This window comes from Atractosteus spatula, chromosome 28, assembly GCF_055471065.1.
Source record: "Atractosteus spatula isolate fAtrSpa1 chromosome 28, fAtrSpa1.hap1, whole genome shotgun sequence".
NCBI lineage: Eukaryota > Metazoa > Chordata > Actinopteri > Semionotiformes > Lepisosteidae > Atractosteus > Atractosteus spatula.
Window position 1 is genome coordinate 7,515,156 of NC_142733.1, and position 22,469 is coordinate 7,537,624.

At 46.1% G+C, this 22,469-nt stretch overlaps 1 protein-coding gene across 1 annotated transcript in view; it reads left to right on the plus strand.

Annotated features, from left to right (window-relative positions):
• Positions 1-22,469, plus strand: part of abca7 (ATP binding cassette subfamily A member 7) — a 34,749-nt gene that overhangs the window by 6,741 nt on the left and 5,539 nt on the right. Inside the window, exons 7-43 of the mRNA XM_088907733.1 lie at positions 153-347; positions 2,165-2,257; positions 2,922-3,159; positions 3,599-3,738; positions 4,148-4,264; positions 4,486-4,689; positions 5,612-5,817; positions 6,562-6,738; positions 7,093-7,315; positions 7,445-7,666; positions 7,823-8,027; positions 8,405-8,521; positions 8,862-9,033; positions 9,591-9,722; positions 10,075-10,214; positions 10,580-10,717; positions 11,007-11,230; positions 11,492-11,561; positions 11,861-12,063; positions 12,400-12,514; positions 13,202-13,347; positions 13,469-13,593; positions 13,785-13,877; positions 14,293-14,503; positions 14,964-15,058; positions 15,355-15,387; positions 15,726-15,831; positions 16,367-16,441; positions 16,828-16,997; positions 17,295-17,472; positions 17,694-17,809; positions 18,100-18,244; positions 19,242-19,365; positions 19,776-19,905; positions 20,622-20,742; positions 21,176-21,238; positions 21,677-21,783. Of these exons, the coding sequence (XP_088763859.1) occupies positions 153-347; positions 2,165-2,257; positions 2,922-3,159; positions 3,599-3,738; positions 4,148-4,264; positions 4,486-4,689; positions 5,612-5,817; positions 6,562-6,738; positions 7,093-7,315; positions 7,445-7,666; positions 7,823-8,027; positions 8,405-8,521; positions 8,862-9,033; positions 9,591-9,722; positions 10,075-10,214; positions 10,580-10,717; positions 11,007-11,230; positions 11,492-11,561; positions 11,861-12,063; positions 12,400-12,514; positions 13,202-13,347; positions 13,469-13,593; positions 13,785-13,877; positions 14,293-14,503; positions 14,964-15,058; positions 15,355-15,387; positions 15,726-15,831; positions 16,367-16,441; positions 16,828-16,997; positions 17,295-17,472; positions 17,694-17,809; positions 18,100-18,244; positions 19,242-19,365; positions 19,776-19,905; positions 20,622-20,742; positions 21,176-21,238; positions 21,677-21,783 (5,369 nt within the window). The remainder of the gene's footprint in view (positions 1-152; positions 348-2,164; positions 2,258-2,921; positions 3,160-3,598; positions 3,739-4,147; positions 4,265-4,485; positions 4,690-5,611; positions 5,818-6,561; positions 6,739-7,092; positions 7,316-7,444; positions 7,667-7,822; positions 8,028-8,404; positions 8,522-8,861; positions 9,034-9,590; positions 9,723-10,074; positions 10,215-10,579; positions 10,718-11,006; positions 11,231-11,491; positions 11,562-11,860; positions 12,064-12,399; positions 12,515-13,201; positions 13,348-13,468; positions 13,594-13,784; positions 13,878-14,292; positions 14,504-14,963; positions 15,059-15,354; positions 15,388-15,725; positions 15,832-16,366; positions 16,442-16,827; positions 16,998-17,294; positions 17,473-17,693; positions 17,810-18,099; positions 18,245-19,241; positions 19,366-19,775; positions 19,906-20,621; positions 20,743-21,175; positions 21,239-21,676; positions 21,784-22,469) is intronic.

Below are 22,469 nucleotides of genomic sequence, written 5' to 3' on the forward strand. Positions count from 1 at the left end.
AACAAACATTTAATATTTACCAAAATGTCAGTTTTGTTGTTATGCCTCTGCTTTTCATTTCTCCAGTGGGTGCTGAGTGTTCTGTAACCTGGGTATTTTCCTTCTTCTCTCCCTGACTGTGCGCACTTGAATGTGCATGTGTGTGTGTGCAGGTGTCCCTAGCAGGCTCCAGGCTGCAACTGGAGGACATTGTGTGCAATTCCTCTCTGCTGCACCAGTACCTGTCTGTGGGCAGCGAGGGGTCCTTCTCAGAGCTCCAGGCCAGTCTGTGTGTCCTCCCCCCTGAAACGTTGCAGAGTGCCGAGCGTCTGTTCCTCTCCCAGATTGATTACAATAAGCTCTTCATGGTAAGTTGTCCCATGTTGGATTCTGTGCTTATCCAGGCATAAACCTTTTTCAGCAGTGGTAGGAGAAAGAGTAGGCTGCTTACAGTATATAGGTGCACATCACAGAAAAGAAAATGTTATTTTTTTGCAGTGCCAAGACATTTTGTGAGCTCCTTAGGATTTTCCCATACTTCACATATATGAAACCTAAAATGCTGTTTGGTCTAAAACTAAATCATAATAGATGAAGTAAACCAAACGTCTAACCAATTGAAACAAATAACCCAAAGTGTCCCATAAGGTAAGGAAACTAAATTAATGTTCCCTGTAAGCCCTGATAATTCTCTCACAGGGGTTTGATGAAATGTGGTCCATTCCTCCATACAGAACTCCTTCAGCTCTGTGACATCTGAGGGCTGCCTTGCATGGACAGCTCACTTCAGATCCTGCCACAGAATTCATGGGATTTAGGCCTGGACGTTGGCTAGGACATTGTAAAACACAGAATTTCTTCTTCTGCAGCCATTCTTTTGGAAGTCTGCTTGAATGTTTAGGATCATTGTCTTGCTGCAAGTCCCTCTTTCAGCTCGGCTTCAGATCATGGCCAAATGCCCTGACATTCTCCTCTAGAATCGTCTGATAAAATGTAGAATTCATGGTTATGTCCATTATTCTTAGAGAGATTTTGCTAACAGGTAGCGTGACTATGGTCAGGAATTGTCTCTATTTGTTGTCTGTCCCCTTAGGGATTTTCCAGACTGCTGAGCATCAGTGCCTCTTTCTCTGAGGTGCTCGGAGATTTCCTTAGATAATGGCATTACTGGTTTCCTCACAACTGTATGACGAAGACCAGATTCTTGAACATTTCCGAATCATTAAATGGGGTGGGGCCTTCCAAACCCTGCCCCCCAGATCTTCCTTATTATTTAAATGCCTAATTCTAATTATTCCCTTAATTGAGCTAATGAAATTAAGGGTTCACTTACTTTTTTTACATCCCCTGTACCTTAATTATTCATTGATTAAGGAGACATAAATATGGATTAGGCTACTATAAACCCTATTGGACACTTTCATTAAGTTTTGATATGTAAAACTATCAATTTACACAGTGGTTTTTAACACTCCTAAGAAGAAATAAATGGAAACCTTTCAGAAAAAAAAACTTTAGACCACTAGTCCATACAAAATGAAAAAAGAAAAAAGCTCATGTTAAATTCTCCCTTGATCTTCTTTAATAAACAATAGCTTTGTGCCATCTACTCCACTTGACCAACCTAAACACGTTTGAATGAGCTTGTAATGTTCTCTCAGTTCTCCACACAGTACTGCTCGTCAGTTTGTACAGAAACCCTGCACAAAGGGACTATTGAGAAAGATGCAGTCTGTTTAGGCTGGGCTTGGCGCCAGAATAGTCTGTCTCTGATATCTCTTGACTTCATGAGCAGTGAAGGAGGTGAATCCTTCACTTCAAGTACAGAGATCTGAAAGAGTGTAAATGACCGAACATTGGTGTTGAATTTTAGGCTGAAAGAATCCATGAACATTTTTCTTTAATTTCTCATGAGTTGAAAACGGTGTTTTCAATGTGAATCATAGCAAAAAAGAAACTGAAACCCATGTGCTTGATACTGTGTCTATTACTTGCCACAGTACCTGCTTGGGATGGTGAGAATAATAAAAACAGTGAGTAACTCAAATTATATGTATAATATGAGGTGTTACTTTTGACACACTCCAAGGGTGCTGAATGATGGAGTCCATTCCCTCTGGAATACCCATAAAGAAGCATATGTTACTAGCAAATCTTCTAACAGACACGCCTCTCCTCCTCACAGCAGGTGAGCCTGCACTCTGACCCGGAAGAGTTCCTCAAGGTCACTGAAGCTTTCAGCTCTCTTTCTCAGGAACTGGCTGTCATTCTGAAGGATGTGAGTATGTGAGGGTCAAATGTAGTATTCAAGAGTTGAAGAGTGTTAAATTGGTCCAGCAAAGCAATTATTTCACTTAGTCATTGTCTGCCCTTGCCTTTATTTTCTGCTGTGATGTTGGATGTCTAACTTCTGATGTCTGCTCTTGTAGGAAGAAATGAAATAATATTACAGATATTTTAGCTAGTGGAATGTTATGTTGCAAGTGTGGTCAACTTTGGTCCTGCAGAGTCAAAATTTCATGCTCTTTATTGTTATAAAACGGTTTTAACAAATGTGTTTAATCAAATAAGTCAGAAATGGACCATTAACTAGCCTTGGGTGGCTGCAGGGAATTCATACAAAAGATTTCTGTGTTACAGTCCTTAACTAAGTACTATCTTGAGTAGAAGCTTCCCTAAAAGGTCTATATTTTTGGCTCACCTAAACAACTTGCAGGTCTGTAGCTGGTTGGCTTTCCCTGTCATGTCTGTAGGGCTAATCTGGCTTATCTAACCCTGTTAGTGTTCTTGTTTGGGTGGGATTTGTGAGTCTTGTGCTGGTAGGCTTTGGGTGGGAATAGACGCAACGTGATAGTGTTTAATGTTGGTGCTTACCCTGTGGGCTTCAGCTGATTGTCTGAGGGCCAAAGCATGGCTTGACTTCCCATGCCTTCTTGTCTCAGTCTTCCTCCCTGTCCAGTTTCTCTGCACTCCGGGAGGAGGTGCGTGGGCTGACCCGTCGGAACCAGTCAGCCTCACCACAGGACGGGTTCGGCGCACTACCCCGAATTGTGTGCGGGCACCCTGACGGAGGAGGGGACCGCATTCCGTCCCTCAACTGGTATGAAGATAATGACCTCAAGGCCTTCCTGGGCAAGAACGACGCCGAGCAAACTGAGGCCCTGATGGACAACGCCACCAGTGAGCAAAGCTTGATACCCACACCACTGCTGTAGGGCATTCAGTCATAAAAAAAAAAATAAAGTTTTGGAACACCTGAATCCCAAGACATTTAGCAACCCACTAAGTTTACAGTTGCCTTGTAAATATTTTTCTCAAATGGAAATCTGTCGACCATCTTTGCGCACTCATCTTTCAGGATACCCTTTTTAGGATAGGTTTTATCCTGGTCCTGGGATCAACTGAATATTTTGTTTCTCATTTTGTCTGGCCATTCAATTGCTTGATTAATCTAATCATTTTTTAAGGCCCGGCTGTCTGGCAATGAGTCTTTACCTTGCTTTGAGCTGGGAAGAGATGTGCTCCTCTTATACACCCACCTGCATGTGATGGGAGGAGAGGTGCATCTTGCCACCTTGAGCCAAACCCTGATGCTGTCTCTTGTGTTGGCCTCTCCAAGCCCCCTTCTGTAAGAGCCTGATGCAGAGCCTGGAGTCCAACCCGCTGTCGCACGTGGTGTGGAGGGGGATCAAGCCTCTCTTCGTTGGCAAGCTGCTCTACACCCCTGACACCCCGGCCACGCGCCGCGTCATGAGAGAGGTACACTGTGGAAATCTGTCCCGATGACAAAGGGAAAAGAGAAGGAAGTGGTTCAAATCTGGTGGTTTAAATCTTTTTGTGCAGGCGTACTCTTGTCTCCCTGTGCAAACCCCTTCCTATTCCAATCTCTCTGACATGTAAATTGGATGTGTAGCTTATGATTGATAGGCCATGTGAACATGTGTTGAGGAAGATGTGTGGGGAGCGTACTGGCGGAGAGGTACTGGCGTACTGGTGGTGGTGGAGAGGCATCCCCATTACCTGTAAAGTGTAAATGAGTGTAATTATTATAATTCATTTGGTTATGTTAAATAGCATGTACCAACTTGGTTTTCAAGCTGTAACAAACTGATGGTCATGGATGGTCTGAATCCTTACTGATGTGGGTGTCTTGTCTCTGGCCTCACAGGTGAACAGGACCTTCCAGGACCTGGGCGTTCTGGGGGACGTGCAGGGGGCCTGGGAGGAGGTGGGCCCCCAGATATGGAAGTTCATGGAAAGTAGTGTGGAGATCAGACTTTTGCAGGTAGGAGATCCAGCAACAGCAGGTGGTGAAGGACCAGCAAAGTTCATCTTAGCCCAGAGTACATCAGTCTCAAAGTGATAACGATGCAGACGGACAGTGAATATCTTGGAGCAAAAAAGAAAGCTCAGATACCAAGTAGTGAACCAATTTGCTGCTACTGGACAAATGTCCCAAGGAAGCGTTAGTCATTGTATATTGTACCTCTCTGACCTGTGCTCCAGGATCTGCTGAAACGACCAGAGATAGCCACCCTTCTAGACCTGCGTCTCTCCAACTCCGACTCCACCTGGACCGCAGCCCAGATTGCACACTTTCTGTCTACGCCTCCGGAGGGCGCCCGAAAGGAAGTGGAGGCAGGCCCCACCTGGCAGGATGTTTACCGGGATGTGAATGAGACCGTTGCCACCCTCTTTCAGTTCATCCAGGTGCCTGACCCTGTTCTACGCAGCTCCAGCTGCCCACCTTCCATGCAGGACAGCCACTCTGCCATGAAAAATACGGACAGGAAAAGTCCGGATTTGTTACATAACCGTATAACCTGCAGTTTAAACTGAAAATCATATCTATATGATGTTTAAATATAACTTGATTTTAAAGCAGAACTGCAGCCTCCATTTCTCATACTGGTTATAAATTCTCAGTTGAAACAAAGTAAGTTAATTGGCGGTATAGAAACATTTGACAAATTTCAAATTAAGCACAAAATTGCGAACTTTGTGAAAGTACTATCTGTCGCAAACCCACATTCGAGTTCCCACACATTGTGACATGATGTGGCCCTTACTTCTCAAGAGTCACTGTAATGACGGCTGTTATGTGATGTACAGGCTGTGCAGCAGACGTTTCACTGCAGAAATGTTAACTCCGAGATCACATTGGAAAAAGTAAGTAGTATTTGTCAGCAAAACCATCTCCAAGTCCAGAGCCATATTTCTATTGGATTAAAAGAGATTAATCCATTCTGCTTCTTTATGATGTAATAAAGCCACATCACTGGACTTTTTGTTGCCTTGTTCTGATTCACTGAACATGGCGCTGCACATACACATGGAAATTATGTCTGTTTTGTGATGTCAATTTTGAACAGTAATTGCGGTTTGAAATGCACTCTTCAACTTCTTTCTAACTGCAAAATATAAAAAAAAGCATTGCAGTTCCTCTTTAATAGGATCCTCTTAAAATCTGCTAGCACAGCCAAACTGGAATGATCGAAAACAAAGAGGAAAGGAGGTTGTGCACCTGGCCTGTTTGCTTTTTGTTTGTAGATCTAAAGATGCTGTCTGTGATTTATTCATATTCAAAGATTGTGTGTGATGCTTATGGCAGTGTTGTCCTCTTTGTCTTCAGTGCTTCTCCCTCAACAAGCTGGAAGGCGTGCCCTCAGAGGGCCAGCTGGTGTCACGGGCACTAGACCTGCTGGAAGACCGTCAGTTTTGGGCAGGCATAGTCTTCCTTCTGCCCGACCCGTCCTCCGAAACTCTGCCCCCGCACGTCTCTTACAAGATCCGCATGGACATCGATGACGTCACCCGTACCAATAAGATCAAGGACAGGTCAGCTCGGCAGTGATCACAGCGGGTACTAAGCCTGGCTTGAGCTGCTGGCCAACGGTAGCTCAACTGGGCACAGGAGGACTTGGGTACAACTAGCTGCTTAGTGCCTAAAATTTAGTTCATTATGGTTTAACCAATCAGAATAAACAGAAAACCTGGCAGTCTTTGAGAGTATATAATGTTCTGCAATTCATGGCATGTGCAAAAATAGACCTGGCAGTTTTTATCTGTGCAAAATAGCACATAAGAATGGTTGCAAATGAGAGGGGGTCATTCAGGCCTCCTGGCCCATCTGGTGAAGGAAATAACAGTGGGCTGTTAGAATGTCAGTTGTGAGATTTTGAACCTACACTTCCTTAATCATTTATGCTTAACAAACTGTTTTTGCTTCAGGATCAACTTATGATTTGCACCTGTTTACACAGCTGGGTATTTTACTGGAATGTTTCAGGAGAAGGACCTTTCCTCCAGCCTACCACAGCAGTTTCTGGGATTTAAACCCTCAGCTTTTGAGTTATGAAGCCAGAATCCCTAACCACTACACCACACTGCTGCAAATATCTTTAGATTATGTACACAACCAAGATGAGAAAAGAGGGCATTTGGTCAGCCTGGGACCACACTAGTGATAACATGCAAATGCTGCCGCATTAGAAATCAGTTAACTTGTTTTTTTGCCACAGAGTAGAAGAAGGTGCAAAAGAGATCTAATGCTTATGACTTGTGATCACTAACCCCTTGCAGGTTCTGGGACCCAGGACCAGCTGCAGACCCCTTCGGTGACATGCGCTATGTGCGGGGTGGCTTTGTGTATGTGCAGGACCTGGTGGAGCAGGGGCTGGCCAGGGTGCTGAGCGGGCAGGAGCAGCGCACTGGGATCCACATGCAGCAGATGCCTTACCCCTGCTATGTGGATGATGTGTGAGTTTTCGCTGGGAACAAGAGTCCCCGGCAGCCTCTTCTGTACAATGTTTTTTTTTAAAGGTCATATGGTTGTGTTTTCAAGAAAAATATCTTCATGTCAATGTTTTCAAATCTTGCACATCATTTGTTACCATGAGGAGACAACAGAATTGAGTCTTGAGAGATTGAGACACTCCGCGGCTTCATTAGGATTTTCGTAAATCGGAAGGATGCCTAAAGGTACCGTGGAGGTTCATGTTCGATGAATATAGCTTGAGGGCGGTTTTAAGGAGCTGCAGGTGTGTAACATGACCTCATGAATATTCCCCACTATATCGGAGTTCCCCATCTGTGTCTTCTGTCTTCATTTAGTTTCCTACGGGTGCTTAATCGCTCTCTGCCCCTGTTCATGACCCTGGCCTGGATCTACTCTGTGGCCATGATAATCAAGGACGTCGTCCACGAGAAGGAGGCTCGGCTGAAGGAGACCATGCGCATTATGGGCCTGAGCAGCAGCACGCTGTGGTTCAGCTGGTTCATCAGCAGCTTCATCCCTTTCCTCATCAGCGCCGCCCTCCTCATCCTCATCCTCAAGGTATGTTCATCTCTCTGGGAGATCAGGGTGTGCCTTGAGCTCCTTGGTGTCTTTACCTGGTGCTTGGAAATGTTGATGGCTGCAGGTGTTGGTGCCTGTGTGTCACACTATGCCATCTCCCTCCCTAAGCTGGGCGATATCCTGCCCTACAGCGACCCCCTGGTGATCTTCACCTTTATGGCTGCCTTCGCCACGGCCACCATACTGCAGTGCTTCCTCATCAGCACCTTCTTCTCGCGCGCCAACCTGGCAGCCGCCTGTGGGGGCATCATCTACTTCTCCCTCTACCTGCCCTATGTCCTGTGTGTCGCCTGGAGGGACCGCGTCACCTTCGGCATCAGGATCTTCACAGTGAGTCCACAAGCGCGCCTTTCCCTCTTACCCTCCTGTAGTTGGGCCAGACTTGTAAGTGCTCTTTGAATTCTGTCTCTCATGTGTTTTACGCCTCCTGCTCTGCGTCAGTGTGCTGCTGGCTGCTCATTTCTCTCTTGCCCTCTTTGTCTACAGAGCCTGCTCTCTCCGGTGGCCTTTGGCTTTGGCTGTGAATATTTCTCCCTCTATGAAGAGCAGGGCGTGGGCATCCAGTGGAGAAACCTGGGCTCCAGCCCTGTGGAGGGGGATGGGTATAACTTCAGCACTTCTATCACACTTCTGCTGGTGGATGCCCTGCTGTATGGACTGGGCACCTGGTACATTGAGGCAGTTTTTCCAGGTGGGCACAGCACTAGCTCTCCGATTCATCATTTCCATCGAATGACTTTGTTCCCAGTGATCCTTAATTTAAATGATATACTTTCTGCATGGTTAAATTATTCTCTATAAATGCAGTTAATTATGAATGTTTTTTTGTCTACCTTAGGTAACTTAAAGAGTTCTTATCATCGCATATTATCCAATACAGCAGAGGATGAACTGATAAATATAAATGGTTTGACAATATCTGTTTTCTATTATGAGACTAATAAGCAGCTCTTGGCTGACACTCTTTTTTTTTTTAATATGCTGGTCTATTATAACTGGGCTTGTTTCTGGGGTATAATTAAAAAGAAATACATCTCCTGGACTCGAGCTTCTCGTTTTTCATCCTAGGTCAGTTTGGGGTCCCGAAGCCCTGGTACTTTCCTTTCCTGCGCAGTTACTGGCTGGGTGAGACTCCGTCTGATGCGCACTTGTCCATTCCTCCCCTCAGCAAGGCCCAGACAGAGGGTGAGTGTTTGCAGGGACTCCAGTGCTCTTTTGTTCCATTCAGTCGCCTGCTGATTCTTCTCTTCCTTGTCTTCAGTTCATGAGCTTTGTCAAAGCTTGCATTAAGAGTTTTCACCTTCTTCTTTTAGAATAAATGAAAAACTTGTTTGAAGACAAAGTCCAAGTGTTTTCATTGAAGATCTTGAACACTCTTAGGAAATAATGTCTTAATGCCATACTTCCTCACTGTGGTTTTGTTTGCTTCTGTGCTGTTTGTTTGAAATAATCTATAAGATCTGTTCTTCACAGTCACTCTCTGTTGCTCTCATTCCATCTTGCTCGCTGTTTTTTGTGTTTTTAGTGTGTATGGAGGCCGAGCCCAGCCACCTGCCCCTGGGGGTGTCTATCCAGGACCTGGTCAAGGTTTACAGCGCGGGGGCCAAGCTGGCCGTCAACCACCTCAACCTCAACTTCTACCAGGGCCAGATCACGTCCTTCTTGGGGCACAACGGTGCTGGGAAGACCACCACCATGTGAGAGCTCAGGACATGTCTCACCGAATGGCAAAGTCTGTCGTTGTTAAGGAATATATGATGAGTCAGCAGGTCTTTGCAATTGATTTCTTGATATTTATTATTGGGTCACTGTCAGTAGTTTACATTAAAGCGGGGAAGAGTCACCACTTTGATAATATCAATCCTAACGCCACCTCACCTACAAAGACAGAAAACACTTCCTGATCTCACTTGCATTGCCTTTCGTCTGTCTTTCACTGGCCTTTTCCAGACTGTCATCTTTTGAGAGTTATAATTAAAACTGGTGGCATGAAAAGGTGGTGGAGAATAATCCACTGGCCTCTAGTTAAAATAAGGCAATTTGACACGGATGTTAAAAGTTACTTGCCAAAGTAAGAATGCAGACTCTTCCATCAGTTTTAGCAAGTGAATGCTAGATTCATTTCATGGTTTGTCTTTGAACCTGGGACCTGTTTTTGCAGCAGTGCTTGCTCCCTTTAGCTTTGTGGCCCTTGTCATCTGTGGTACCTCTGCTTATTTAGCTAATTGTGTGAATCCTGCTTCCCCAATCACAGGTCTATCCTGACTGGCCTGTTCCCCCCCACTGCCGGGACGGTATATATCCAGGGCAAGGACATCCGTACGGAGATGGACTCCATCCGCAGGACTCTGGGCATGTGCCCTCAACACAATGTCCTCTTTGATATGTAAGAGTCCAGTCTAAAGCCATTAAGGAGCACTCATTGCGTCATTGATGGACAGCCCACAGTGATGTAACATTCTCACTGATTCAAAGCCTTGCAATGGTTTTGATAGGAATGGATAATGTGGCTTACACCTTTTTTTAGTCCAACCACCAGGTGGAAATGGGAAACTTTTTTTTGTAATAACAGAGTAATTTTCAATGTGCAACAGCTTTCTGTGTGCATTTTTGTCCTTACAGTGCACTTACAGTGCACTTGGAGAAATATTGAACAGTAGTCTCCATTCCTTTAGTCAGTGCTATTGAGTACTGAACTGACCTTTCCTTTTCCCCCCCATCATCTGTCTCCAATCCAGCCTGACAGTGGAGGAGCACGTGTGGTTCTATGGGCGTCTGAAGGGCATGTCCGAGGAGGAAGTGAGAGCAGAGATGGAAAGAATGCTGCAGGATGTGGGGCTGCCTCACAAGCGCAAGGAACAGACCAAGAACCTTTCTGGTACCAACCTGTCCTGCCTCTACTCAGAGCTCCTGCTTCTCATTGTTCCTTGTGGTTTCCATCTGAGAGGCTTGATCCGTGTACTTGTCTATTGATACGAAAATTCACAATTTACAGGCATTCTCTTTAAACGAGCGTATAGGGTACCTATATAAGAAGCTCTGTCTAGCTCATTTGGTTGCTACAAGCTAATTGATCCAAGAATTGCATTCAGTTGCTTTAAAAGAAGCCAGGTGTCGCTTCTGTAGCTTGTTCCTGGCTCCCACAATCCTTTGGATTAAAAAAAAAAAGTTTGCTGCATCTCAAATGTTTTCTGTTCAGTGTTAAATGCCCACTGTTGTAAATCCTCTCCTCTCTGCTCTCAGGGGGCATGCAGAGGAAGCTGTCAGTGGCCATCGCCTTTGTGGGGGGGTCAAAGGTGGTGATTCTGGATGAGCCCACTGCTGGAGTGGACCCCTACTCGCGTAGGGGCATCTGGGACCTGCTTCTGAAATACCGCAAAGGTCAGGATGGGACACACTGGTGTTGCTGTTCTGTGAAAATGAATCACACCATAGGGAGAATACCTGGTTAGCTCTCAATATAGAGACACGAGAAATCCTTGTGCAAAAAAAAAAACATTTTAGGCCTGTTTCTGCACCTCACAATTAAGGAGAGCACTTTGTCATCACCTGGGTTGTTTTCTCTTGTAACATCAAATGTGAGCCATGTGAATGTCTGTTTTTCCTTTTCCTGTACTGAGAAGGGATTAGGTGCAGTTAAGGTGAATCCCCTTGCCCTTGCTCTCTCCAGACCGCACCATCATCCTGTCCACACACTACATGGACGAGGCGGACCTGCTGGGCGACCGGATCGCCATCATCTCCCAGGGCCGGCTCTGCTGCTGCGGCTCCTCCCTCTTCCTCAAGACCCGCCTGGGCACCGGCTACTACCTCACTGTCGTCAAGCGGGAAGCCCGCAGCGTGCCCCCCAGCAGTGCCAGTGCAGGCACCCTCTCCCTAGCCACAGCCAGGAATGTAAGTCACGCCCTGACGTTTTTATTGCAAAACACAAAGACGCATTCAGTAAACATTCTCTACTTTGCGTGAACCTTTTACGGGGGGAAAAAAATATCTGAAATGCCACTTATTTCTGAGCTTTAGAGAAAGTCGCAAACTACTTCATTACTGTGTGTTTGGAGCATTAGTGATTTGTTTTACTCAGATTTTAGCGTCTTCCACTGAACCTTTCTCTTGGTCTTAATTTGAGGCAGTGGCATGTTCTCTCCTTGTTTGCAGGACAGCGACTCTGCCGGGAGCTATGACACGGGTCTGGGCAGTGAGCAGTGCAGCGAGATCAGCACCACAGGTGAGTCTCGGGGGCAGGGCCGGTATGTCAGCAGGTGTGCGACGGACACAACTGCACCTGGGCCCTGCCTTGTTTAAGAGGGCAGTAACAAGGTAAGGGGAACAATCTCTAGAGCGGCATACCCCCAGAAAACAATAATTAGACCAGAAGGAGCTCCCACCACTCCCTCGTACTGCACATTTGCCCATGCAAATATAGCGTTCACTATGCTAGGGTGCTCAGTAGAGATTGCAGCGGTCATGGCTTGCCTCTTTTGTGTGCGCCAGTCTGTGGCCGAACACGATCCTCTTTACCCCCAGATGTGCCGGGGCTGTTGGCTTTGATAAGGCAGTATGTGGTGAAGGCACGGCTGGTGGAGGATGTGGGCAGGGAGGTGGTGATCAACGTGCCACATTCAGCGGCGCAGGATGGCAGTCTGGCACTACTCCTGGCGGAGCTGGATGGGAGGCTGGCCGAGCTAGGCGTGGGAAGCTATGGGATCTCGGACACCACGCTGGAGGAGGTAAAGGGAGTGGTAGAGTAAGAACACCTGATTGATCAATAGAGGTTGAGCAAATCGGTTCATATACTTAGTTGTGGCCATGTGTCTATTTCTGCTACATTAGACAAACATTTCAATGATGTTGTCTACTTCATCAGAGTTTTGAACCTTTGAAATCTCCCATCTCTTCTTGGCCTTTAATTTCAGTTTAGACGGGTCATCTGTCTTAACATGAGACTTCGGTCCCTATCTCTAACTTAATATATACCAGTGAGAGATAAAATATAGCTGTGAATCCCTTCATATCTTTTGTTTTTGTTTTCTTTCACTGAGCCAGTCTGCGTCTTGTGTGTGCAGATCTTCCTGAAGGTGGCGGAGGAGACAGGCGTGGATGCTGACCCAGCTGATAAACAGGAAGAACCTCCTTATCCCCAGCAGCAGGCTGACCCTGCTGACACAGACCCAGAGATAGGTAATACCCCTGCTCCTTCCCCCGCACCACCAGTCTGGCTGTGCTGCTCTGTGTGTGTCTGCCTGTTTTTAACTTGGCCGTCTCTTTCTGTCTTTACACTACGCTGCTACCAGGAAAGAAACAGCCCCGCAAACAAGGTACCCTCTTTGTGTATGGCAACATTGTCTCTGTCCACAAAATAGCCACTGCAGAACACACACTTTGACCTGCATCCAGAGAAATCAGTTGTCAGTACTCCATTTCTGACCTTTCACTCTGTCTAACTCAGTGTGAGTGCAAATGTTCCGCTTTTTTGTGTTAATTGAAGTGCTTCATTGATATTGGAAAAACTCGGTGCCTATCTGCATGGTTTATGGCCTGCTTGCCCTTTTGTTTTGGCTTCCTGCTGTGATACACCAATACATCCTTGGGCCACGTTCAATAACAAATGCAGCTCAAAGAGGAGAATTTCTAATAAGGTCATAGAGACGGTGATCAGGACAGGCCCAAGCCCCACTCATAATATAAACGTTCTGAGATTCGTTCAGAAAACCAGCTTCTGAATAAACCCTGGGACGAACCGTGACCTCACTGAGCTGTGCAGGGCAGGGACCCGCCGTGTCTTGGGAATGTTGGGGGGGAAAACGAAGACCTGCCCGGTCTGCGGTGTAAGCCTGGCTTCCAGCTGACCCTGCTCCCGCTCCCCAGAGCCCCTGGAGACGGACCTGCTGAGTGGGGACGGGAGGGGCTCGGTGCCCCTGTCCGGCTGGAGCCTGACCAGGCAGCAGCTGCGCGCCCTGTTCGTCAAGAGGTGGCTGTACGCCCGCCGCAGCCGCAGGGGCTTCTTCGCCCAGGTGAGCGCTGGCCGGGGGCGACGCGCGCGGCTGCGCGGTGTCGCGAGCACAGTCGCGATCTCACCCTGGTTAATCTTGGGAGGAGAGAGATGCAGACTTTTGACGGCTGCCTCTTTTCCAGATTGTCCTTCCTGCAGTGTTTGTTTTCATCGCCCTGCTCTTCAGCCTCATTGTACCTCCTTTTGGGAAATACCCTGCCCTGGAGTTGGAGCCATGGATGTATGGAGAGCAATACACATTCTTTAGGTAGGGCCCTGTTTCTCCACATTCTTGCTCACTCCCTTATTTACAGACTCCGTGCTGCCTCTCTCGATTCCTTTACTCTTTCTTCTCTTTGACCTCTAGTTTTCCCCCTTCACCTTTCCTCTCACGTGTTCTCCTGGGCTGGTATCCCGCAGAGAGCTGCTTTCCTCACTGCATCGCTCTTGTCTTTCCAGCGATGATGCCCCAGGCGACCCTGCCAGTCAGAACCTGCTCCGCGCTCTGTTGGACAAGCCTGGATTTGGTACTAAGTGCATGGCAAAGACCGGGTGAGACTGCCGTCCTGGCCTCCCTCTGGGAGACCGATCCTGCATGCTGCTCTCCACCTCTGTAAAACAGTGATCCTGAGACCACCTTGTAGCAGCCGTAACTTTAAATCTGATTTTCCACTGCAGGCACTTTTGTTGCACTGCTAATCAATACTAGGAAGTGGAAAGGGTGCTCCAAGTTGGGGGGGGTGGGGGGGAGATCTTTTTGATGTCTGTCCTTAGGAGAAGTCAATCCACACTTTTTGTTTGCACACTGCATGGTGTGTGACAAGTACTGGCCGTATTTTATTTCCTGTACTCACCTGGCAGTATTGGGTAAGCCACAAGACAGGCGGTGAGTCTTACAGTACGTTCGTTAGGAGGTGGTGAGAACGGAGAACCGAGAAGTGAGAAGGATTTTCCTTGTCGTGTCCAGTGTCGGGAATGCCTCGGGTCCGGAAGCTCAGTGCACGGATGGAGGCACGGAATTTAGAATGCCTGCGGTGCCCCAGACTGTCATGGAGCTGATCAGCAACGGCAACTGGACTTCGGATCAGCCCTCGCCCGGCTGCCAGTGCAGCTCGGAGGAGATCCGCAGGATGCTACCCGAGTGCCCAGAGGGAGCTGGTGGGCTGCCTCCTCCACAGGTCATTTACTGACCCGCACACTCCGCACCTGTGCCAGACCCCAGAGATGTCCATTGCATTTGAATGTCCACACTCTCTTGGCAAATACCTCCTCTTGGTTGTTACCTTTCTTGTCTTCTGAATATGTGTGTAGTTTTGTAGTTTATTTTGATCCCTAGTTTGAATTCCTTTCTAGAGCAATGAATCCCATTAATTAGGAGTAGAGACCATTATTAATAATTCATTAGGTAATTAGTAGTAGAAACAATTCGCTGTGCATTAAAGAAGACTGCAAATTTGATCAATCATCTTAAGCTTATATACTGTAGATGGCTAATGAAGATTTTTCAAATGGCTCTTTTCTTGTAAAGAGTCAACATGTCTGCTAAATTGGAAAATACTTAAAACAATACTGGAATCCAAATTTGCCCATGCACCCTGTGAAAAAACATCTCGATGCTCTCTCTTCATTTTATTCCAGGTCAAAAGAATGACTGGAGACATCTTGCAGAATCTGACTGGGCGTAATCTGTCTGACTACCTGGTCAAGACTTATTCCCAGATTCTCAGCAAGAGGTGAACAACATCTAAACCGTCTCACATTTGTTGATAATGTTTTTAGATGGTCTCCAAGTGCAGTTATCTTGAACAAACGTACTTTCATTCTCAATAGCATGATAGGAACTTTAGAGAACCCAGAGTGCCCTTCTCCAGCTGCCCAACACGCCTGACCATCAGAATATCTCCGGATACTGTCACAGGACATTGAAATACCCCTCATTTTTATTTCTGTATCTATCTCGATGAACTCTGAACTTTGTCCTGGTGGTCTCTCTCTTCACAAATGCTTTCTTGCTCTCTTTCCATTCCAGCCTGAAGACTAAGAAGTGGGTTAATGAGTTCAGGTGAGTGGTACTGGAGGACCAAAGCCTGTAACAAAAATGATTGCTTATACCTCTACGGTCATTGGAGTAACAGTTATCTTACCTTGGTGTGAACCCCAGACCTTCTAGTAAAGGAGAACTGGCATGTTTTCTGCCTGGTGCTGCTAAAGAGTGTTGTCGTGTTAAGTTCAGGCTCTTATTTTACCTACCTGCTGTCTTGGGCTGAGTGAAGCTGCAGTATCTGTAGAACTGAGAGATGTGCAGCTGTAGAGAAGAATGGAGATGGAGAATGCGCTGTGGTGGAGCAATGAAGTGAAGGAGCAATAACTGTCCGTGTTGTGTCTTTGTGCCCCCGTCAGGTACGGCGGTTTCTCTGTGGGTGCCCGCAGCTCTCAGGTCCTACCTTCAGGCCAGCAGGTCAAGCAGATGGTTCTGGCAATAAGAACACGGTTCAGAGTGGACGAGGTAGCAACCGTCTGTAGATGTAGAATTTCCTTTTATTGCCATATACCATTCTTAAATGCTTCACCGTGGAGCGGTGGCTCTGTGGCTCAGGATCTGTGCCTGTGGCTGGAAGGTTGCCGATTTTAAATCCCACGTCCGGCAGAGGAATCCTACTCCGTTGGGCCCCTGAGCAAGGCCCTTAACCCCAACTACTCCAGGGGCGCCGTATAAATGGCTGACCCTACGCTCTGACCCCCAGCTTCTCTCTCCCCATCTGTGTGCCTGTGTGTCTCATGAAGAGTAAGCTGGGGAATGTGAAAAGACAAATTCCTAATGCAAGAAATTGTATAGGGCCAATAAAGTGATCTTATCTTAACTGTAGCTGACTGCATGGAGCATGCCAGTGTGGTTAATGCAGTATATTTGAAGGTGTTATAAATTTAGTTTATAAAGGGATGAGTAGTAGATGGCTTTAGGATGTCTGAGAAAGATGCACATCTAAGTGCCCTAAGTGTTTGCCTCTTATCCTGAAAATCCTTAACCCTTTTCTCTCCAGAATGGCTCCCTGGACAGGCTACTGGAGAGATTGCCAGGGTTTGTTAGCAGGCTGAGTTCCCAGAACAATGTCAAGGTGAGAAAGGAACAAGACAAGTACTGGATGTGGATTTGCACATCAATTGAGACAGCGCAGACATGCAGTTTTTAAAGCATTGAGTAGATTTACATACTGAAATTGCTTCAGTTTTGATAGGTCTCTGGTTAGCATTTCTCTTAAAATGTCTACACATCTTCTAACCCTTACACTTAAATTCAGAGAAATCTGTGACGGCAAGTCAACAATTCTAAGAACAGACTCTTACCAGTTTGACTTCTGTTCATTCAGTTCGTTGCAAGTGCACATTTTTCCCAGTATTGAACTGTTTTGTACATTTTGGGCAGCAGAGGGAAGTAAAGAGGTTGTTATTTGCGGGACGTGTTTGTGAATGTGTTTTGCAGATACATGCTCTCTTTCTCCAGGTGTGGTTCAATAATAAGGGCTGGCACGCCATGGCGTCCTTCCTCAACATCATGAGCAACGGCCTCCTGCGTGCCAGCCTTCCTCCGGGCCCCGAAAGACAGCGGCATGGCATTACGGCTTTCAACCACCCGCTCAACCTCACCAAGGAGCAGCTGACCGAAGTGGCACTGTGAGGACCCTGCATGGATTTTAACTCCTGCTGCGGGGACTCGATGACATGACCCTGCAGAGTTCTTACAGATCAGATCCAAACTGCCTGCAGTAGTTCTTCAGCTCTTAAAAATACTGGATTTCATTACTAGAGGAGTCGGAAAAGAATAGCATTTGTGGTGGTTCACGGTGTCCCTTCTTGATCCCCGATAACTGTTTGGCGTAGTCAGGAGGTGACTTTTTAACAAATGCTTGTTGTGTTGGCAGATGTGCTTCAAGTGACATCACATGTCTTCCTCTTCCTGTTTCCCGACAGGATGACCACCTCAGTGGACGTGCTGGTGTCCATCTGCGTGATCTTCGCCATGTCCTTTGTGCCGGCCAGCTTTGTGCTCTTCCTCATCGAGGAGCGGGTCAGCAAAGCCAAGCACCTGCAGTTTGTGAGCGGCGTGAAACCCATCGTCTACTGGCTCGCCAACTTCACCTGGGACATGGTGATTACCTGGCGCTTCCTGCCCAGAACCTCAGTGTAAAATCTATGAGTAGTTCAACTTCATTCATCATCAGTGCATATTGCAGGCATCAGCCAACACTCATCATCTTTCCATGCTTACTTCCTTTGACGTAGCTTGAATAGCTTTTCTAAGGCCTTTTTAATGGCTTAGCTTGGATGTTTGTACATTCCATATTTTTTATGTCTCCTGTCTCCCTGCAGTGTAACTATGCGGTACCTGCCACCATGGTGGTGCTGATCTTCCTGTGCTTCCAACAGCAGTCCTACGTCTCCCCTACAAACCTGCCCGCCCTAGTGCTGCTGCTCCTGCTGTATGGGTAAGAGCTCCAGGGCAAGCTGGGCAGGTGCTATGTGTCTTCGTGTGGGCGTTTCCCAATCTGGGCCCTGTTGGCCTACTGATATCCCAGGGTTAATTATCCTGACACGACTGGTTTCAAAAGGGTTTTGAATTCTATGAATTGCAATATTTTCTTCAGAGATGGAGGGAAAAAAAGTTTGAAGGAAAAGGAAAGGGAGTCTTGCAACATATAGGTGTTTTGAAGGCAGTCTATTTTTTGAGTTACAGTGATCTGATGTGTGTGCCTCTCTCTCTCTCTGTCCCTGGCAGCTGGTCCATCACCCCCCTCATGTACCCAGCCTCTTTCCTCTTCAGCGTGCCCAGCACAGCCTATGTGGTGCTCACCTCCCTCAACCTCTTCATTGGCATCAATGGCAGTGTGGCCACCTTCGTCCTGGAGCTATTCACAGACCAGGTGCACCACCTCCCCTCAGAGTAACACCAGCCTCTGCAGTAGTCAGTGCTAAGCATATACTGGTAGCTGTAGCCAGTCTGGCGAGGAACTGAGAAGGGCTGCGCCATGCCAGCTCATAGAGACGCATGATAATATGGGAAAGGGTCTGAATGTCAGGAGGCTGTTCGACTCATCTTGGTTACTTCATGTTTCTGTTAGCTCATCAATCAGAGGATCTCATCAAAGGTTTCTTCAAGGATCCCTAGAAATTTGCTTCAACAGTATAGATGGGTAACTTGTCCCAAAACCCTCTGCTTGCCTGGTCCTGGTCAAGACTTTTAAGAATTTTAGAAACATTCATACCCAGATGCGTCTCCCAGTTTCTTTGTAGGAGTAAGCCTACCGTTTCAGACTTTACTATGTGAATTGTGAGTAAGATTTTTTCCATCCTATCATTATATTTAAGAAATATAATGATCTACTGGGAGCAATTAAACTCTTTGAATTTAAAATTACTTTTATTTTGTTTCAGCGGGGACTGATTGTTTACTACAAAACTTTTATACATATCGCAATTCTGTCTCTGAGTCTTGCGTAGTCAATGAATGTAATTATGCTGCCACTTTGAGTTCTTCCCTGCTGTTGCATGAGGAACGTTCACTTTGCCCCCCCTAATTAAAAAAGAACTAAGCAGTATGAAGGAGAAGTCATTTAAAGCAAATAAAGCCACGATCTTCTTTTTGTGTTGCGGCTATTCAGATTTGTCAGCTTTGGCAGTAAAAATGTGCTCATTTTTTATAATTAAACACTTTATTACAATGCCTCCTGGGTTTTTACAGTTGAATATTAAAACCCAATGTTCTCTGCTGTGTGTTTGAGATCAGGAAGAAGAGCACTTTATCCTCAATGCCCAGAGTTCTCTGCTGATTTCTTCTTATCTGCAGCTTCTAAAAGGAAGAAGAAACTGAAATCGCAGTCTTTGCTGAATATGTTGTTCCTGTTGTTCTCTCCAATGCAGACGCTGAATGACGTCAATAGGATTCTGAAGAAGGTCTTCCTCATCTTCCCACACTTCTGCTTGGGCCGCGGGCTCATTGACATGGCCAAGAATCAGGCCATGGCAGACGCCTTTCAGCGCCTGGGTAAGTGGCCTTGCTTCTCCCTGCACGTCATTCCTCGGGGAGGAGGGCCGTCCTTAAATCTTGTGTATCTTCATGCAAGGCCAGGGGAAAAATCTCATCTGAAAGCAAAGTACTCTACTGTGCTGGCACTGCCCACATCTGCCAGCACATCTGTTCTGGCCTTTCAGTTCTGAGTGCCACAGCACTGCTCTTCCTGAGTAGAGACGCTGAATATCCCATGAAGGAAGCACTCGATATTTAAAGTTGGGTTGAAGAGCTCTACTTTAAGAAATGGACAGAAAAGTTTTTTTTCTATTGAGTGGCTAACAAGATGGGTTAAATGGCTGTCTCTTGTTTGGACCCTTTGTTATTCCAGATTATTGGGAATCTATAAGAGCATGTAGAGAGCCATATCCTTTCTCTCTGTTCAGGAGCGAAACAGACCTTGTCCCCACTGTCCTGGGACTTTGTTGGGAAGAACGTGTTTGCTATGGCAGTGCAGGGAGCTGTGTTCTTCCTCTTCACCCTGCTGCTGCAGTACAAGTTCTTCATCAGCTTCCGGTATGGTAACAAGGCACCGCCGGACCACCCTGTGCTTGGCATGTTGCAGCCCACAATAATGGTCATCTTCTAGCTCGGGAACAAGTAAAGGTGTATTTCACGCTGAAAAGAAAAGAGTCACAACGTTTTGGCTGTGAAGAAATGTTGTGTCTCTTTTCTTTTCAGCATGGAAAAAAAACTTTATTTGTTCCTTTGCAGCCTACACATGCTGACATAGCTACCTACTTGACGTTCTAGTTGATGTGAAATGAGTAATAAAAGCACATCGCATTTCTTCACCGCTATAGCGGTGTGCGCTTTGGACACAGATATAATCGCCATATCACATGAAGCACAGTCAAGCTAAATTTTAAGATGAGGTTTTATGGATTAATCTTTTATAACAACTAAAAGAAAATTGGACCAACCTGATTTGCCCACCTTTGTGATCAAATTTTTTATATGAATAATTAGATAATTAAGAATTGTTTTTGCTTCTCAAAATTTCTAAGACTAATTATTCTTAAATGATCAGGTGTTTTGTTGTGTAGGTGTTGTATGCTTGTGCTTGCAACCAGAAGACTGATTTCCTCCACTTTAGGCCTAAAAATAAAATCAAGCTGTTTGTTGCTTGACGTCCTGCTGGACATACAGGACATGTTCCGGTGTTCGATTATAATCTGCAGAGTTACGTGGTTGTTTGCATTAAGGCCTGGAGTGTCCATTTCGCCCTTCAGGCCATTCGTGGGCTCTCTGCCTCCCCTGGGCCCAGAGGATGAGGATGTAGCCAAGGAGAGAGCGCGAGTGAGCAGTGGGAGGCCCAGTGGCGACATCCTGGTTCTGAAGGAGCTGAGCAAGGTGAGTGAGAGGGATCAGGAAGGGAAGAGGCTCCAGGAGGGAGAGACGTCATCAAGGCAGGCTTTTGATAAGTTGCAAGAAGAAGGATTTGTAGAAGGATAGATAAATAGATACATGTGAGGGAGATGGATTATTTGAGTAGTGAGCTGGGTGATCAGACTCGTGAAGGAAATGACAGGGTTGTAGGAGAGCGAGAGAAGCCGCCATCAAGCCCTCCTTGTACTTCAGCATCCTCCTGCAAGTCTTGCTTATGGTTAGAGTCGACCAAAAAGCTTTTTAACTTGTTTTTAGCGTTCTCACCGAGATCCATCTGCTTCTTTTGTGCTTTTCAATGCGGTTGCTTTCTCTTGCAGTAGCTTAGCTTCCTAAGATATTCTTAAGCGCTTCCTTCTTAATGTAAAATCTAGCAGGCTCTGATGCCTTGTTTGTGCAGGTGTACAGGCAACGCAAGAATCCTGCCGTGGATCGTCTGTGTCTGGGGATCCCTCGAGGGGAGGTAAGAGAGGAGCGCTTCTGTTACAGTCCTGACCCTGCGTACTGTATGTGGAACGCTCACAGCCCCACTGCATGTGCTCGACTCTATTGATAACCTATTCAATATGCTATGTGGAGCAAGAGCCTAGTGTCTTTGCACAGAATAAGAACCCCGTGCAGTTTTATTGAAGTATACACTGCACTTTAACATAAGAGCACAGTGCACCTATGAAACAGTGGTACTGTGTGGTTACACAGAAGCACCACACATTCCAGCTACATAGAACAGTCGGAGCATGGCATACAGACAAAGTGCACTTACAGAGCAGCACTTACTTGCCCTTGCTCAAGTGCACTGTATAAGTGTAGCAGAGGCACTGATATCCATTTAAGGCAGCCCGTGGAAAGTATACAGGGTGTGGAAAGTTGGCTTGGCTTTTTGTCTGTCTTTGTCTGGTAGTGCTTTGGGTTGCTGGGTGTCAATGGTGCTGGGAAGACTTCCACGTTCCGGATGCTGACAGGAGATACCTCCATCACCAGAGGAGAGGCTTTCCTCAGTGGATACAGGTAAGCAGAACCCGCCTTGCCTACACCTTCTGTCCACGAGCTATTGGGATCAGATCTGTGAAAAACCCTTCACCATCCCCGGAGGTTCATGTTCATCATGTTGTAGTATTATACACCTGTAGATTAAACATACAGAAATGAAATTGTTTTTAGAATCATTATTTCTGCAGCCTGTTTAAAGCATTGTGATAGGCCCCATCCTATAATATATTAGGTGACTCAAGCTTCATTACAAATTTGCAATTAATCTAAGAAGTATGGTGACTGGAGGCTGTATTGCTGTAAAAGGCAAATTTTGTTGCGAAAAAAGTCTGCTATGCTGAAGTCCTTTTTATATCAAATGTTCCTTTAATCACACCCATGTGAGTATGTCTCTTAATCCTTCATTTAAGCAATTAATAGATATTCACCCAGTGTGTCCATTTACAGTGGTTAGAGGCAGGTTGGCTGTAATTTCAGTCTATACTGAAATGCTACAAGAATGTTGTTTGTTGTTTATTCTTATAAAGGTTAAGCATCTGAAGTCTTATTAGGTCACGTTCATCTGCAGAAATGCTTCTCTTGGCTTTGGAAGTGTTCTTAGATCTTTTCCTTCCATTGGATCTTTGTTTTCTGCAGAGTTCAGCCACTGAACATTAGAAAAAAATCAAGGAGTTGTTGGTTTCCTTTTTTATCTATATGTGCAG